The following is a 19631-nucleotide window of genomic DNA, read 5'->3' on the forward strand; positions in this document are numbered from 1 at the left end:
AGAATTGACTAAAACGTGTTTTTATAAAGAAAATGTAACATTTTCTTTTATTGATTTGATTTTTTTTTTCTTTGAAATGATCTTGCATAGCCATCATGCTATTGAGCTCATTTATAACTAGACTAGATGAGCATCGGAACCGGCCCGGTACCAGCTTTGGAACCGAACTTTGTGGAAAATAGGAACCGAACTGAATCGTGAGAACCGGTTCAGGTTCTACCAGTTCCGATTTCTACCGGTTTTTGTCGGGTCTTCAATGTTGGAACCTATCCTTGAGAAATAACAACATATCTTGAGAAATATTTCGGTTATGGTTTCGGTTTTTGTCGGTTCCGGTTCCGATTCCAAAAATCCACAAAAATATCGTCCTGATCCTGACCCGATCGGTTTTATCTGGTACCGGTTCCGACCGGTTCTCTGAAACAAATGTTCATCCCTATTTATAACATGTCAGTTAAGTCATTTTACTCGAATTTATAAGTTATTCGTAACAATATTAATGTGCCATTAATTATTAGTTTTTTTTTATCCATGTTGTTAATCCATGTCAGGTTGCCTTTATTTTTTGGGAACCAACTCCCACCGTCGCCATAACCATTCATCTCTATCTAACCCACCTCCCAACACCACTATCATTGTCCATCACAACCACCCATTATGATTTCATAACCAAAAGAAGCACATACAACAAACAAAAAACCCCATAAATTTGATTCCATAACCAAAATAACATGATTCCATAAAGAATCGGAAAGGAGTAACCTAGCTTGTGAATCAAATAACACAAAATTTAAGCTAGAAATCAATAGTATTTTCAAGATGATGACTTAGGGAGCTTGTAGACAAGGTACATCAAGGTTGCAGAATAACCACTATATGAGATTCATGAACCTAGCCTATAAATCAAGAAACACAAAGTCTAAGCTAAAAACCCTAATTTTGGGGTTTTGCACCCTATTTAAACACCTTAAGTTCCAGGTGTTGTGTAACATCCCAAGATTTTCCATTTTATAGTCACTGGGGATGGAAGGGCGAAGCCATGAAAAGTCTAAGGGCTAAATTGCAATTTTGGGATTAGGAGGAGTACGATGCGCGTACATAAGGGTACATGAGCGTACTAGGCGCGTCCTAGTACGTTGGGCATACACTTGTGTATATTGGGCGTACCCATGGCAGAATGAAACCCTAATATTTAGGGTTTAGGGACTATATAAGCAACATTATGAGCACAAAACCCTCCCTTACTCCAGCATTCACTGATTAGAGTTGTCTTCCCCAAACCCTAGCAATTTCCTTGAGTGTTTGAGCTTATTGAGTGTTTCTGAAGTGTTTTAAGAAGAAGGTGTTGCATCAAGGAGTTGGAGAAGAAGATCAAGATTGTAGATCTGAAGTTGGTTTGTGCCTTAGAAGTTCCAAAAGGTAAAAAGCTTGAAACTTTATACTTGTATGAGATAGATCTAGTCATTTTAGCTTTATGGAAGCATTCTTGTCCTAAAAGTCCCTAAATGGTGCATGTTATGTTTTGGACAAAATGAATTGTCCTTTCAGACCTTGGAAGTGGTCCTAAGTCATAAAAATGGTGTCCCAATAGCTAGATTTGTCTCATGCATGAAGTAGGAAGGTCTTAATGGATTAAGACCATGTGTTAAGAACTTTCTGGACGTCCAAAGTGATAAAGTTCGAGACGTTATAATCCTATGGCACATTTGGTCGATGGATCTGGAGTTTGGGCTTAAGTGCTTAAGCCATTAAGCACTTATTAGGGTTTTGGTGAAACCCCACGTACGCCTAACGTAAATCCAGTACGCCCAGCGTACTGGGTCAACCACCCCGATAGTGGTCAACATCAGGACGAGTACCCCCCGCGTACGTCCTCTATCGGGCCTTTGGCAATTGGGCTTCGGGTTTTGGGTTGTTTATGGACTAGTTAGATTTGGGCCTTTGTTGGACTTTATGAATATAATGTTTTGGGCCAAGTTTTGATAATGGATCTTGGAATTAGGCCTAATTAGGTAGTTAGGCCCAATTTGGTAAATTGGGCCAATGATGGGCTTGTCATAAGGGCTTTCAAGGTTATGGAATTGGCATTGGGCCTTGGCCCAATAAAGAGAATGAACATGATGGATTGTGTGGACCCCTTTAGTTAAGATTGTTATGTTGTGTAATGAATTGATATTTATTATTTGGATAGTTCGAGATCTTTGGTGAGGCAGCGATTCGGGAGTTCGATTCTTCAGTTCGGATCGACTTTGCGAGCTGAGTTTTACTCACTATACTCAAGGGTCTAAGGCACCAAGGCCGACCCTTTTGGATTGCTATCCTGATATGTTATACGCTCGAGTATTGTTATGATCTGTTAGATCAGTATCCTGGTAGATAGGATGTTATATGTTGTTATGATCCGTTAAATCAATATCCTGGTAGATAGGATGTTATATGATCTTATGATCCGTGAGATCAATATCCTGGTAGATAGGATGTTATATGTTGCCATGATCTGTTAGATCGGTATACTGGTAGATCGGATGTGGTTATGATTAGTGACCTATAGTTTGGTCTAATTGTTTGTATGCTGGTAGGAGATTACCTGTTATATGTGCACATGATTGATTGGTAGTTGAGGGTATTCCATCCCGAGGATGATAGGACCCTAGTATGTTGTCTTTATAGATTGTTATATGATTATCTGTGACATCCCCAATTTCACGGCCAGAAAAAACCGATTTGTTTATGCTTTGTTTTTAAAATCAGAGTGATCTTTTAAAGAAAACAGTTGCGGAATTTGTTCCCAAAATATGATAAAGATTTATCAAAGCATTTATTTAAAGAAATGTATTTTCATTTTATAACAAAATCTCGGGATGTCATGTTCAATACAGACCAAAAGCATAAACAGAACAAAATAGACCTTACAACAGTTATTCATAACTATTGGCCTATAATCCAAAATCTCTTGTTATGTCAGCCAACTTATGCTCTCATGCCATAACCTGTAATACAAAGAAAACTGAGAGGGTCAGGCTTGGGAGCCTGGTGAGCATATAGGGTTTTCAACCCACAATAATATAATTATTATATTTAATTATCAAATAATCAATCCAATTACCCACCCACTTTATCTCCATATATTTCTTAAATATTTATCCTAAGAACCGATTACCCTTCTCCCCTTCATTCCTAATGTTTGCCCTAAGGAACTGGCATAAAGTCTAGTGCTGCCAAGGTTCTTAGATTACCTCTGGTGAACACGTAGTTCACAACAATTAATGAACACCTAGTTCAAGAACACCTAATAGACACTTAGTTCCAATATTACCCAGTGAACACTTAGTTCAAAAACACTTAATGAACGCTTAGTTCAAATACTACCCAATGAACACCTAGTTCAAAAACACTTAATGAAAGCTTAGTTCAAATATCTCTGATGAACACTAAGTTCAGATATCTAATGAACACTTAGTTCGAATATCCCTGGTGAACCCAATCACCTAAGGAACACAGAGTACGAAAGCTCTTAGTTCAAACAATGTAATAATAATCTACATCTCGATCCTGCAAAACCACTAATATTATAAACACATATAAATCATATTTCTAAAACAATATATCCCATCCCGTCGATCCCCACATACTGACCCTATACAATGATCTTACGAGATCTAGCCTAAGAATCGATATGAACCACAAACTGATGAAGCTGCTTCGGAAATTCCCTTGCAGCAAACGAGGATCAATAATGACATCAAATGAGGGGAATGGAATAAGTTTCACCACGAACCTTCGTTCGTAAAAGAAAGAACCACAAGACATTTTAAGTCAGGGGTAGTTATCTAGATAACAATGCCTAGGCGTGGTCTGACTATCATGAGGTATTATACCCCCAGACTCTACCTATCCCAACATCGGACTTTGCCTAGAAGTGGCCTGATTACATGAGGTATTTCACCCCCAGATGCACTCTATCCAACAATATAACACCAGACATACCTAGCAGTGGTCTGTTACCGACACATTTTATTAGGCAGTCTACGAAGTTCCCTTAATTACTTCGTGAAAGAAAACGCTGACATATGAAGCTCGGTCGATCACTTCATAAAAGAAACGCTGACTCCAAAGCTCTCTCAAAATAAAAGTATGGGGAAATACTACTATAGTACTCTCGTACGCTCCCGTAATCGACACACAAAATTGTTAAAAAGACTTTGCACATGATAGTACTTCTGGCACATTATAGTACTCTAGTATGCGAAAGACTCGTACCCGAGAACATAATAGTACCCTGGCACAAGCAACACCCAAGACACAGAGCTTTGAAAAGGACTTCGTACATAAAATGTACTTCTATACGTAGGACGTACTCCACCGATCATCAATCTCACAACACACGTACTCTTAATATGAGGCTACCCAATGTCCAAACTTAATGGAACTAAACATCCCTATTTAAGTCTTAACCCATCACTAGGCAAACCTACAATGCTTATAATCAATTTTCGATACTAACGCCGTTCAGGCGATGCTAACTAGTGTATACTTAACATAGAGTTTTAAGTAATAATATAATATATTCACATCTTAACACATATTGAACCATAACTGATTCGCACGTTGTATATCATCAAATATATCTAACACGTATTTCGGACAATAACAAATACTTCACATACATATGTATATTTCATACTTTAATCAATACTCGTATTAAAATCATGTTCCTAAAAGGGACTATACTCATGATACCTTATTGAAAGAACACGTAGTTCAAAAATACATAATCCGTACTCCCGGATCTTAAATTTTCCTCATTACCTAATCCATATTCCCAGATCTAAAACTAACCTCTTGATCTGATCCATACTCTCGGATCTAAAACTAACCACCTGATCTGATCCATACATCCAGATCTAAAACAAGTTTATCTCTTTATCCTTTTATCTCATGATCCAAGTCATCTTTTATCACATACCAACAATCTTATCTATCCATGTTCTACCCAACATATTTGCAGATACAAAATACATATACAGTTTAACTCATTAAAACCTATAAAATTTATCCATCCCACAAACATCTCCAATAAACAACAATATATATATATACACACATAGCACATATTTCATAGCAAATACTTAATATTAATGTGTTAGAAGAAAGTAACTATACACTCACATGATCAGAAGATGATTGGACAGCACTACGGCTTGCAATGGTAGTATTCTTCGGTGAAACCGGGATCACTTCACACACCGGGTTTCTCGCGAGTAGAGTTTCGGCTCGGAAACTCTTTTCTTCTCGGGATCTTCGAACTTCGGGACTTGCTTTGGGTCTTGAGATGATATCGGGGCTTCGGGGGGTTAAAATAGGGCTTATAGGGTGTATCGGAAGTGGGAGAGAAGCGATGGAGCAACCATAATCGGCTGGCCCTTCAAATCTATTTATAGGGCAAAATTTGCCCTTGCCACGTCGTGGCACCTTTTCCACATCGTGGGCTTGGTTGTCACTGCATGCGTCATCGCAAGTTGTGCCTGGGGGACTCCAGGAGGCGTCAGAAGACTTGCCACGTCGTGACACTGCTTGCCACGTCGTGGTATCTGACAGCTTTGGGGTTTCGCTCCCCGAACTTCAGAAATTCATAACTTTCGCATACGAACTCCTTTTTCGACGTTCTTTATATCGACACGTAGGTGACATTATGATCTACAACTCTCGTTTAGACTCTGTTGGCTAATTTTTACTTTATTTTTAATATATTATAAATATATTACTTATATATTATTTTTAGTAGGCCGGGACAGGAAAACTCCGTTCGAAATTCATAACTCCTTCATCTGAACTCCATTTTCGTCTGTCTTTTTGTTGTTGGACTACTATCGACGAGATCTTCGACTCTAGTTTATATTGTTTCGGCTAAAAAAACGCTCGATCTCAAATCGAGTATTCGGGCTGCATACCGCTAAGTCGAAACTTTGGAAAATCATAACTTCCTCATACGAAGTCAGATTTGGGCGTTCTTTTTATGCACGCTCTCGGTTTAACGAACTTTATGAATTTCGTTTAGATCACTACGGATAAATATCACTCTAACATAAATTCACTTTTTACGTCATTCAACGTCGTGCTGGTTCTGTCGCGAAACTTCGACAGGTCGCAACTTCTTCGTTATAACTCAGATTTCGGCGTTCTTTATATCTCCGGAATCCTTGTCACGACCACTACAACTTAGTAAAGATTATCCACCCTAAATAATCTTCTACCAAAAAGTCATTTTTGACGCTTATCGTCTATAAATTGACTAGCCCGGATCTACGGGCGTTACATTATCTGATATAGGTGTACATGTTTGTTGTAAACCTGGCAAAACATGACACGACACGAAACTCGACACGAACCCAACACGAAATTAGCGGGTTAGGGTCGAACTCTCAGTTTAACGAACTCTACGAATTTCATTTAGATCACTAAGGATAAATATCACTCTAACGTAAATTCAGTTTTTACGTCATTCAGCGTTGTGCCGGTTCTGTCGCGAAACTTCGGCAGGTCATAACTTCTTCGTTATAACTCGAATTTCGGCGTTCTTTATATCTCCGGAATCCTTGTCACGACCACTACAACTTAGTTAAGATTATCCACCCTAAATAATCTTCTACCAAAAAGTCATTTTTGACGCTTATCGTCTCTAAATTGACTAGCCCGGATCTACGGGCGTTACATTATCTGATATAGGTGTACATGTTTGTTGTAAACCTGGAAAAACATGACACGACACGAAAACCCGACACGAACCCAACACGAAATTAGCGGGTTAGGGTCAAAGATTTCGACACGTTTATGTAAACGGGTTGACACGACACGATAATTAAACGGGTAGGGTTAGGGTTAAGGCTCTCAACTCGAAGATGACTCGAATATGACCCATTTAATTATATATTATTTATTATAAATTTCATATTTTTATAAATATATTATATGTTATAGACTTATAGTGGACCAAACTCAAAAAATTAGAAGTAATATTCAAATTTTCAAAGTTACTTAATTTTAGTCATCCTCACCACCTATCCATTTGCTCCCCAACTTTAACTCCTTTCATTTTTCCTTCTAAACTTACTATAAATTTTGCCATTCCATCTCACAACTCTAGTGTTTCACTTTTTCATTTTTTCCTCCACAACTTCTACTTTCCAACCTTTAAAATATTTCAACCCAACATGACAAAACATATTTACAAGCTCTAAACCTTAACCCGAAACCCGACACGAAAATAAACGGGTTGACACGACACGACACGATAATTAAACGTGTCGGGTTAGGGTCAAACCCTTTCAACCTGTTTAATGTCTTGACATGACACAAACCCGACATGACACAAACCCGGCACGACACAACACGTTTGCCATGTCTATTTGATTGGTTATGGGGGGCATTCCAACACGATGTTTGTGGGCCGAGAGTATTTCATCCCGAGGATGATTGGACTCATAGTATGTTGGCATTCCCACCCGATGGTTGAGGCCCAGGGGTATGCCAACCCGATTATTGATTGGACCCATAGTATGTTGGTATTCCAACCTGATGGTTGAGGGACTGGGGTATTCCAACCCGCTGGTTGATTGGACCATAATATGTTGGCATTCCAACACGATGGTTGAGGGCCTGGGGTATTCCATCCTGATGGATGATTGGACCCATAGTATATGTTATATATATGTTGTGTGTGGGCATTCCAACTCGATGGTTGAGGTCCTGGGGTATCCTATCCCGATGGATGATTGGACCCATAGTATGTTGTTTGTTATTGTATGTGTATCGTTGGGTGTATGTGTATTTTGGGGGTAACTCACAAGCCTTCAAGCTTACATTTATTGATTATTGTTTCAGGTATAACGGATGATCGTGGGAAGGCGAAGGCATGACCGTACACTTCCTCGATTTATGATTTCGATTTTTGGGAACTCCGATGCTTAAACTATTTCGAAAACACTTTGTAATAATAAATGGTATTTTGGATATTTAAAAAGTTTTAAATTGGCTTGATTTTTATGGATGTTACATATTGGCCTCATTTCCATCCTCCATAGCCCTTAACCCTAATCTCAAAACCCTAGAGCCTCCTTGAGTGTTGTAAGCTCATTGTGGGTGTGTTTAAGGCTCATTGAAGGAAGAGAAGCTTGGTGCAAGGTGGTGGTTCAAGTAGGAGCTTTCAGATATTGGTTCCTTGCTCCATTTCCAACACATTTTGGGTATAAAAACTCTAACCTTGCTTAGTATTGTCTTAGATCTCTCTCGGGTTTATCTATATGCTTTTAGCCATGGTTGGGTGATTGTTGAGGAAGTAGAAGTCCAAAGTGTTTATCCTTGCCAAATCTATGATCTTCATGAGCTCTTTTGGCATAAAGGTGCCAACTTTTTGGTCCTGGGTCTTCGTGCATTCATTAAGTCCTTCTTTTGGTCTCTTTTAAGGTTTTGAGCTTCTTCTAATCATGAATAAGTGTAAAGTTGGAAGCTTTACATGGCCATCTAGCCTCTTATGGTCAGATCTGTTGGATTAGGTGTCTAAGTTCATAGCTATTTCTGGAATGTACTTGACCCAGTTAGCATGGTCTATTTTGGGTTGCATGGCATTGTAACACTTGGATAGACTAAATGAGAGAAAGAACACTTATGGTTTATTAATATATTATAAGTTCTAATATATTAATAATAGTATTTAATTAGTATTGATCAATAATTAATTTACAATTACTTTGGTGATCAAAAGGAGGCTAATTAAATATATGGGGTTGATTGTGCAAATCATCCATTCTTTTTATTGTGGGCTAATGATCATTGGTTTATTGAATTGGGCTAAAACCCATAAGGTGCTCCATGGATAGTCCATGGAGGTTATAAACCCATGGATCATGGAATATGAAAAGTCATCTCAATTAGGGTTTACATGTGGTAACCCTACTTGTGACACAACTATAAAAGGACCCCATGGCTAGCAAAATCTGCACTAATATGTGTAGAACAAGAGGGCTAGCCGATTTTGAGTGATAGTGTACTTCTCTCAAAGTTATTCCAAGAGTTGTGCTGTTATGTGAAACATTTTAGGTGCTAGGCTCACGAGGTTCTCAAGGAATCCAAGAAACAAGAAATGTATGTTCTTCTACTAGCTTTTATGTTTCAAAGTCCCCCATCTCATGCTAGTTAGGTTAAGAACCTTGGAAAATCAAATTTGCATGTATCTTAGTAAAACATAGATCCAAGGTTTATAGGGTTACATGTACACCTTATGAGTGTTAGAATGCTCAAAACCCTTTAGTGGTATAAGAGCCAAGGCTTGTTTTCTTGATACTTGATGCAAATTGTTGAAAAAACTCAAGATTTCTGCATTCTTCAGTTGAGATAGTATATTTCGATTCTTTCTTGTGTTCAATCTTCCTCCACTCCCTGATTATATCTTTCACAAAGTGATTTTTTGCCAACATAAATTTATGTAACATCCCAAAAGTCAAGCCCAAAAATTTCATTTTTGATTAATTAATTCATAAAACATTCATTAGGAAATATTGTATAAACACGTCATCTCAAAACCAAGTATCATGTTTGAAACCCACAACCATGAACAAATATCATATCAGAGTATAATCCCAGAAAACACACCATGCGAAAATCATATGTGAGTGTGTGTGATGCCATGCTACGCCGCCGGCTCCTTCCCCTTGGATGAAGAGGGACCTGAAACCAAAAACTGAAACCGTAAGAATAAAGCTTAGTGAGTTCCCCCATCATACCACATACCATACAATACCATCGGTATCTTTCAACCGGTAATCATCGTCGGTATCTTTCAACCGATAATCGTCATCGGTATCTTTCAACCGGTAACCTTCATCGGTATCTTTCAACCGGTAACTGGGGACTATTCCACCCCTACCACTAGCATACAATAGCAAGACAAAAGCACGCATTCAGACATATCCGGGTACTGACCTACCCCTTGGTCCTAAGGACCACTATCAGGGAAACTATCCATATCATGTAACATATCATACATATATAACTCATAACCAAACGCATACCAGACCAAGATAAATTATCACAAAGACAATTATCTTCTAAATACTCCTCAATGGTGGGCCGACATTGTGGCCTTAGACCCACCCCTACTGGAAAGGTAACTCACCTCGTATCTGCTGAATTGTGCGGGAATCCTCTAACTACTGCCATTGCTGCTCCGGAAATCCACCGGCTAAAATTCCCACAAAACACTTAGTCAGAAACTGACATCTACCCTTGGGGTAAAATGACCATTTTACCCCTTGACCAAATCAAAGTCAAAGTCAACTTCCAGTTGACCTGACTCACCGAGTTGACTCGTCAACTCGCCGAGTCCCTATCCTTCCATCAGACCTCATACCCGTTTCTACTCGTCGAGTTAGGCGATGACTCGACGAGTTTTCCTTCTAATTGAATACCGACTGAATCCACATCCGACTCGCCGAGTTGTATGAACAACTCATCAAGTTCATCATCAACTGATACTCATGTCCTGACTTGACTCGCCGAGTTGTATGAACAACTCGTCAAGTTACCCTTCATCCTATGAACACGTTCTGTCCTCGACTCGCCGAGTTGATGAACAACTCGCCGAGTTCCATGAAGATTGTCTTGGACTCGCCGAGTCCGTTTATGCACTCACCGAGTACCATGAACTCCAAGAACACTTTGCTTAGTCCAGAACGTTAGGTCACTCCCCGGGACTCCTAAAACCCTTCCACACTCAACTGGTCCTTATGACCCTCACTGATATGGGACCAAAACCCTTGGACTCGTCGAGTCTATCACTTTCCTTACTAAGAACTTCGATTTCTGATGTACAACACTTAACCAAATGATAGATCCAGGCCCCTAAACTCGATCTAGCATGTAAAGTTACAAACTTACGTGCATGCATGGGACATTAGAGCTTAAAAGGCTCTAAAATGGTTCTTTTGTTGCATGGGGCCTTCCTTGGTGCAAAAAGCAACCTAGATCTGACTTGTGGCTCATAAAATGACATGATACAGAAGCCCAAACCCCCAACCATGTTTGCAAACATGGTTGGCCACCAAAAATAGCTTATAAAAGCCCTAAATCACCTCAAAGAGGGATCTAACAAATGAATGAGCAAGGTTCAGACTTTATACCTTCCAAAGACTGCAAATGATGAACCAAACTCGAATCCTTCAGTCCCCTCCTGATCCTTCTATGCTCTTCCTTCCTCCTTGAGATCAAAACTCACAAGAATCACTCAAAAAGCCTTAGATCTTCTCAAAAAACGGCTAGGGTTTGCTATGAGGAGTGTTTGGGAGCATAAAGGGGGAAAGGAGGTTGCATAAGGTCGTTTAAATAGGATGCAAACCCCTGGATTAGGGTTTTTGTCCAAACAGCGGCTACTCGGCGAGTCCGGGACTCGACTCGCCGAGTCCACAACTTAAACTAGCGCCTCATCCCGCTTCTACTCGGCGAGTCAGTCCTTCGACTCGCCGAGTCCAAGGCCAAAAATGCAAAAATAGAAGAAGATTTAATAACAAAACACATACCAAGAACCGGATGCTACAATTTATTAGAGGTGCCAAAGCCTCGATATGAGTTCCAAGCATTGCAAAATATGTCACTAAAATTTCACATAGTAGTCATGAATTGAAAAATCGAAACAGTGAAGGCCAAAAATTAGAATTCGATGGTTTTGAGTAGCAAACGAGAGTGATCAAAATGCGTAACGCAAAAATTGTGGAGTTAGGTTGAATTCCCATAAAATTCTAACATATATTTAATTGTTTAGTTATTTATAGTTGTTAACTTATTAATATTGATTCAAATAATAATTTAGATAAAACAATATAATTTGAAAGTTTATAAGGTGTGTAGATGACATTTTAAGCTTAGATTTATAAGAGTATATTCTAGTTAATTATTAAAATAGTAAATCTCCGATAAAGTTTCAATATTTTGAGTAAATTTACGGTTTAATCCTAACGTTTATTGTTTTGAACAAATTAGTCCCGATTATTAATTTTTATACGATAACCTATCATTGTTTGTTGAAAAAATTAAGGACTATTTTGTTCATTTAGATAAAATATAAAATAATTATGACATTTTTGTTAAAAAAATAAAAGTTGAGATTAAACTGTAAACTGACCATAATTATTAGAACTTTATCGAGATTTCCCTTATTAAAACTAATGACTTAAATTTAATAAAAAAATATATAAAAGTATTAAAATAAGAATTTGGAAAATTTTGATATTTTAAAAGTTTTTGAAGGGTAAAATGTGATATTTACAAATTAGGATGGACAAATATGATATTTTAATGGTTAAAAAATAACATATACAAAATTTTTCATTTATTTTCTTGAATTGTTTACATGTAAAAGGGGACATAATGGTTACATAGTTTAGTCTGAAAGTGAATCTCCGTATAGAACAACACTGACGGGAAAACTATCTCGACGTTGGGGTACCGAACAACAATACATTGAATCGAGGTGGTTATCATGAACAATTCCGGAATTTCAATAATTTTTTTAGCTAATTATAACAAAAAGTTAAACAAACATACTAATATGAACTATTTATAATTTTAGTACATAAGATCATATATTTTATTGAAAAACGGTGACATTAAACATTTTAAAAATGATATTTATTTTCAAAAAAATGGAAAAAAATAACCCTGAAATTTGAAGATCAAATTCAGATTGAAGTATTTGAGAGTAAGAACTTTGGAATATAAACAATAGTCTGAAATGAGACATTCCGAAGAAAGTGATTATTATTCAAAAAACTCGTTTAGATTCCCTTTTATTTTTATTATGATGTTATTTAGTTAGTTCATTTATTTAATGTTATTTTTTATTTGTATTTTTTTTTTGTTAAAGTTTTAAATTTAATGTATGTTTTTATTCTCATTTTTTTTATATATATTTTAATAAAAAAAATTGTGGAATGTTAAGAGATGGAAAGATAATATGGTTTTGGACTACGAATGAGAAAAAAAGGAGGTTGATGTGCCTTGATAGTTGATATTGACATTAATATATAGAAACTAGATGCAAGCCCCCCGCTACGCGGGGGTTAGATGGTACACGTATGTTTAAGGTTTACAGTTAAGGGGTATGTTGTTTGTTTTTTGATTATTTTAGTGTTTCACGTATAGATTGTATAATAAGATATGGATCAAATTCATTCATTAGATGGTGGTTACATAGTTTTTCATTACATAGCTGCGTACAAAAGTGGTGGATGTTGTAGAAGTGGTTGATAATTTTTCATTACAGAACTGCCTGCAAAAATAGGCGTCATGATTGACCAATGAATCCAACATCTTAATAATATTATCATCATTTCCCTTCATCTAGATCTGTAAAAAAAAATAGGCGTCATGATTGACCAACAAATATACAACTGATGGAATGCAACAAATAACAATGTGTTTTCGTTTTTGGTCAAAAAATAAAAAACAAAAATTGTTGAAAACAAAAACCAAAAGTAAACTGCTAGTTAGTGTTTTTTTTTTTGGAAAAAGAATAAAAAAAAAATTTAAAAGAAAAAAAAGTTGTAAATTGAAAGTACAATGATATTTAATGCATTAATAACCAAAAAATGGAAAATGAACCTAGTAGCAGTGTATTTTGGTTAAAGCAAAGTACATTGCTATTTGGGACATTTTACTCTTAAAAATGGAAAATACACCTAATGGCAATGTAGTTAGTTTTTTGGAAAAAAAAAATCAAAAGAAATTACAAAACACAGGAAAAATGTGTAAATGCAAAGTACATTGCTATTTACTGCATTTACCATCTAAATATGGAAAATGTACTAAATGGCAATGTTATTTGGTTTTTGGTAAAAAAAATCATAATAAAAATGCAAGGTACATTGCTATTTCGTTGACCCACACACTTTAGGTACAGTTCTCAACTTTCCCCTCTCAGTAGACACACTTATCTAGGGTTATTATTAACAATGAGTATGAGGGCAATTACCTTTTTTCATTCACAAGAGATTGAGGGGAGTTCCATAAATACAAAATGTCTTAATAGACTAAGCAGGGAAATGATGTCTTTGTCCACTAAAATGCTGTTTTTTTTACTCCACATCATCATACTTTCTGCATCCTCTACACAAATTTGGGCTTCAAAAGAGTCATCAGTCACACAAATTCCACAGATTCATCACAGATAAGTGTGTCTACTAAGAGTGGAAAGTTGAGAACTGTACCTAAAGTGTGTGGGTCAATGAAAATCTCAAAATAGATGGAGTTGGAATGTTGTTGTTGTATGTTAGATCATTTTTGTATAATCCAACTTATATTTTGGAATCTGAGAGATCAAAAGAAAGTAATTATTTTACTGAAGAGAATAAGAGGATGCGGACTATGAATCAACTATTAATATAAAAAAAATATTTATCATATCAAACCCATGACAAAAACTTACCAACCCACCACAAGGTATCCGACAAAACAGAACCCTAGGTTTGTACACAAGAGGAAGGGCAAAATCGGAAAGAACCATAACAGGTTAAAATTTTGATTTCTAATGTGGTTACCTAAGTTCTAGTAACCTAAGATGGTTTAAAAATTATTATGAGGATTATAGATGATGGATAAATCATATATAAGTAAACAAACAAAAATTTGTACCTGTGGAAAAGAAGATGATGTAGCCTCCGTCTTTGTTCAGTCTGGTTCATAAAAACAAATCATCAATCTGTATTGATGGAAAAGAAGATGATGCACAATGAATAAGACTATAACATCGCGAATGAGGATCAATTTAAGTATATAAAGAAAAATCGGTACCGATGCAGGTGTCTACATCTGATATCCCCTGCTACAACTTTTGATTTCGCCACCACTACTACGTCCGGATCAAGTTATGTTAAAGACCTGTAGTTGCAAACACATACACATAAACAGTTAAACATACAAGCATACACACACAATGTTAGAGGGATTTTCTAAAAGACGCTCCCATGATTTAAACGAATCCTTGCTTAATACCGATGATATAAAAATATGAAGTTGATAAAATGTTAAACCATTTATCTTTTTAACTACAACCACTTTTGACCAAAACCTGAATTAGAATAAATAAAATAAATAAAGCATTTTACTCTATCTTTATTGAACAAATATTTCATTGTGACATTTTGTCAAACAGTTGGATAGTGTTTTTTTATCTAGATTCTAGCTGAAACTCTAAAAAAAACATTTAAAGAAGTAGAAGTGAGGCTTCATTTAATCGTGTTTGTGTGTGTATGAGTGCAGACAGAACAAAATCATACTGCTATGTAGATGTTGTACCTGAAATCGAGTGTTGCTGATGTTGTGTGGTTTTTCATCAAATTTCCTTTCGATTTTATCTGGTGCCATGACTTCAGATCGGGCACAAAGGGTGTAGACGGTAAATGATTAAATCGAAAAGGAATTCATAATCTATAAGGACCAAATCAAAAAGGATGACACAACGTACATGATAAAATTGAAAAGGTAATAGGCGATTCAGAAGACGTAGTCAGCTTCAAATGATGGAATTAGTTATTCTTGTAGATTCGGTTGCCTCCCCTTTTCTGTCGTCCCATGTTCCTTAAAATATTAGAAATGGAAAAAAGAAGGAAATCAACATGGACAGAAACATGAGAGAAAGAAGCAAGTGACTCTTTTACTTGGGTAAGATATGATGTCCAACAACAAAAAATCCTCTGTCGTTTGCGTACCTGATTTCGTTTCAACCGACGAATTTCATAAATAATTTTTAAGCACATATCAACTTTAGTAAATATAAACAACATCAAGAAAAATCGTCAAAAGAAAAAACCCGATATTCACCTGATATCAGGTTATTCATGTAGATGTAATCCAAAGGAAGTGAGGAGGAACGGATATACAGTTGTTTGAATCTGTATTACCTGATATTAGGCTATCAAAAATCGAGGCGGCGCTCGCCGGTGGTCATCATAGACGAATCGAGAACCCCTGTGGTTCGTACGCTCATTTTTCCATTTATCAACCTCATCTTTGATCATAAATTGGGTCGTGGGGTCATCAAAATCTAATCAATCAACAGAACCATGATAAACTCTAGAATTTGCAAACCCATCGACCAAATCTCCGTTGATTCTCGTGACGAACAGTGACGATGGCTTCTTCATCGGAGACGGGGCAACCTAAATTCCTTCTTGATTTCCAATCAGAAGCCGCTAGGTTGAGAAGAACGTGCGGCTTCTGTTAGCAGAGTCGACAAAATTAATGTGGAAATTAATGAGATAAAAAAGCGAGGAAGCGATGGTATATCAGGGGTGTCATTCTTTTTTCTGGTGGAGACAGTAGTGGAGCAGAGGGTAAACGGCGGACTCCGATGGTTGGTTGTCGGTACATCGCCTGAAGCAGTGGAGGCAGCTGGTAGAATAAGGGAGGAGACTGGATTTGGGGAGGATACAGTAAAATGTGAAACCATACTAATGTAATCGAGAGATAGGCGGCGAAGAGCGGTGGACATCGAACCCAAAAGAAGAGAGAAGAAGAACACGTGGACAACAAACGACAGGAAAGAAAGACACGTAGAAAATTTAAAAGCAAGTCAGCAGTCTACGTTGACAAAATGCTTAACATATAAAATTAAGGAATGACAAATAAACATAAGTACAGGGGGGGTAAACAACAATTTAAAAGGAATGAATGAAATAGAGGAAACAAAAAAATAGAAGGGCCATATAAGCCAAAAGAGAATGCAGAATACTGTAGATAAGGGAAACAGAAAGGTTAATATATAAAATAAAGGGATGACAAATAAACATAAGTACAGGGGGGATAAACAACAATTTAAAAGGAATGAATGAAACAGAGGACACGAAAAATAGAAGGACCATATAAGCCAAAAGAGAATGCAGAATACTATAGATAAGGGAAGAAAACTTTAATATATATATATATATATATATATATATATATATATATATATATATATATATATATATATATATATATATAATGAAAAGAAGACTGTTACTTGGGAAAAAGAAAAATGAAACTTTAAAGGACGATGACGATAAGGAACTTTTTTAATGATGATAAAGCTCTTTTGTTTTAACATTAACAAAATCATATCTTCTTACATGTGATTTTGGTTTTTTATAGATACAAACGAGTATATTTGGTTTTATTTTATATGATAAAATGGATATAGAAGAAAAATAAATTATATGTTTTCTTAAGAATTAAGTATATTTGAAAAATTATTTTAATAAAATTGAAAACCTATTATACATTTTTGTTCGTAAACAAATATTATCATCGAACTCATAATAAGCCCAAGTTAGAAAATTTGAGCCCAAGAAGAAAGGCAGTTTTATAAACCCAAAACATCCCCCAAACCGACGTCGTTATCATCTTGAAGCGTGTTCTCCGATTACCACCGTCCACCGACCTTTCTACCTCCATCCGCCACCTCATCACCTTCTTCAACTGCCACGTTCCGACTCCTCTGAGGTGTGAACTCATATACACAGTCCACCAAACGTAAAAATTTTCTTCATATTTCTTCAATTATCCATCTTTAGTCGAGATATCGGTTACTAATCAGATGGAGATCATAAACGGAGGGTTGAACAACTGCGATCGCCGTGGTAATTCCGATGGAGTCGATGACAGTGGTGACCTGGTTGTGGATATCTACCCTCTTAGTAGTTATTACTTCAGTTCAAAACCTGCTGTTGCATCCAAGGACGAGAACGAAACCTTAGCTGATCGCGCACAACGTTTGAAATCCAAGTAGGTTATCTTATCAATTGCAATGGCAAATGATCGATTGTATATCTTTATTGCGTGATTCTTAATCTGTTTTTGGATTTTGATGTGTAGTTATGATGCTCATGGCATGAGGATTTGTGTGGAGGCAGTGATTTTGGTAAGGTTTGCGATAATACTCGGATTTTGACTTTTTTTGACTTTTTCATGGATCCTCTGAAACTGCTTAATGTCAGGTTGAATTGTTCAAGCATCCTCATCTGTTGTTGCTCCAATCAAAAAACTGCATCTATAAACTTCCTGGTGGCCGATTAAGATCCGATGAATCAGGTGAGAATTACAAAACAATCTTCCCTAACTCACAAAATCACTTGTTTTTCAAAGAAGGTTAAAAAATTAATCTACTCTGTAGAAATTGATGGCCTAAAGCGAAAGCTTTCCAACAAGCTATCTGCTGCTGATGATGATAGCTATCGAAATCAATGGAATGTTGGTGAATGTATTGGAACATGGTGGAAATCTGATTTTGAAACAATTCCTTACCTGTATTTACCTTCAAGCGGCAAGAACCCTAAGGTAATTTTCTTCACCATGTTCTTGCAGTTTTCAATCGATGATGATGATGATGATGATATGCAGGAGTGTATTAAGCTTTACATTGTGAAGTTGCCATCGAGTAAGGACTTCATTGTGCCAAAAAATTTGAAGTTGCTAGCTGTTCCATTGTGTCAGCTTCATGAAAATCGAAAGGTATGAATCTTTAATTTACAGCAACAAGGTTAATGATTAGAATTAGATCATTGTTGATGATTAAATTTGGGTTTGATTAATTTTGCAGACGTATGGATCGATAATAGCAGGGATTCCGGAGTTGCTTTCAAGGTTTTCTATCAACATTGTAGATACTTGAAATATCATAGGGTACACATGTATAAATATTTAAATATAAAAAGAAAAGGACATTTGTATATATACTATGTGTAAGTATGTGTATGTTCTGTAGTTAGCTTTTTACTTTTTGAACATCTTGGAAGTAAAGAAAAAAGACTTTGTTTTGTTGTACGAGTTTGGTACTTATGGTTTAAGTACAAATCCAAAATTAATTTTATAAGCATGAAAAGCTTATAAATATTTTCGAAGATTGTCATACAACTACCTGTTTCGTGATCTAATTTGTTAGTTAGTTTTGACTAACACCATCTGTATATATATAGCGAATCCATATTCTAATAAATAAATAGGTTTATTTTTATATTGACAAATGTCATACTATTAGACTCCTCATTAATATTATGGAAAATGATTCTAGAGGGTAACTAACTGTTGGGTTTGTTTTCATTTGGTCTCTTTCCTTTTTTTTTTACCCAATATACCATCGAACTTGTTTGTGTTCACCATAACCTTTTTGATCGGCTTTTGACATGTGATTGTCGGTTAAAGGGTTATGAAACAAGTTTGATGGTATATTAGGTATGAAAAAAAAAAAAGGGACCAAATGAGAATAAACTCAACAGTTGGTTACCATCCCAAGTCATTTTCTCTTTACTTGTTTATAGAAAATCCCACGTCATCTCCTGCTCATATTAATGACTTTATGAGATTCATTTTTGCTTTTCTTCAAAACATAACACACGAAAGAACATTATTCATACATGTAGAACTTTGTAATGCACTTGAATATTTATTAGTGGAATCTTGATTGAGCAGGTGCATTTCATGACTACATTTACATTTCCAATCAAATGATTTATCATATCATGGATTCTAGATAAGTATGCAAACGAATGCTCTTCATTAGAGTTGTTGATAGGTAACCACAATAAGAATAGAATAGACAATGTTTTGAC

General features: G+C 36.2%; 1 protein-coding gene across 1 annotated transcript; it reads left to right on the forward strand.

Annotated features, from left to right (window-relative positions):
- The first annotated feature begins 17347 nt into the window (after nucleotides 1-17347).
- CFIM-25 (homolog of CFIM-25) lies at nucleotides 17348-18936 on the forward strand. The gene is made up of 6 exons (XM_079012166.1): nucleotides 17348-17808; nucleotides 17899-17944; nucleotides 18021-18114; nucleotides 18197-18360; nucleotides 18424-18534; nucleotides 18623-18936. The coding sequence occupies exons 1-6, from the start codon at nucleotides 17621-17623 to the stop codon at nucleotides 18692-18694; spliced, it is 675 nt and encodes a 224-aa protein (XP_078868292.1). The 5' UTR covers nucleotides 17348-17620; the 3' UTR covers nucleotides 18695-18936.
- Nucleotides 18937-19631: the final 695 nt, after the last annotated feature.

This window comes from Lactuca serriola, chromosome 7, assembly GCF_051521515.1.
Source record: "Lactuca serriola cultivar US96UC23 chromosome 7, Lser_US96UC23_V15, whole genome shotgun sequence".
Classification (NCBI taxonomy): Eukaryota; Viridiplantae; Streptophyta; class Magnoliopsida; order Asterales; family Asteraceae; genus Lactuca; species Lactuca serriola.

Excerpts from the sequence above, each read along its gene's own strand:
- CFIM-25 (XM_079012166.1), top strand. The coding sequence starts at position 17,621 with ATGGAGATCATAAACGGAGGGTTGAACAACTGCGATCGCCGTGGTAAT. Across the intron at positions 17,809-17,898 it reads GCACAACGTTTGAAATCCAA|TTATGATGCTCATGGCATGA; the intron begins GTAGGTTATCTT and ends TTTGATGTGTAG. Across the intron at positions 18,361-18,423 it reads CAAGCGGCAAGAACCCTAAG|GAGTGTATTAAGCTTTACAT; the intron begins GTAATTTTCTTC and ends GATGATATGCAG.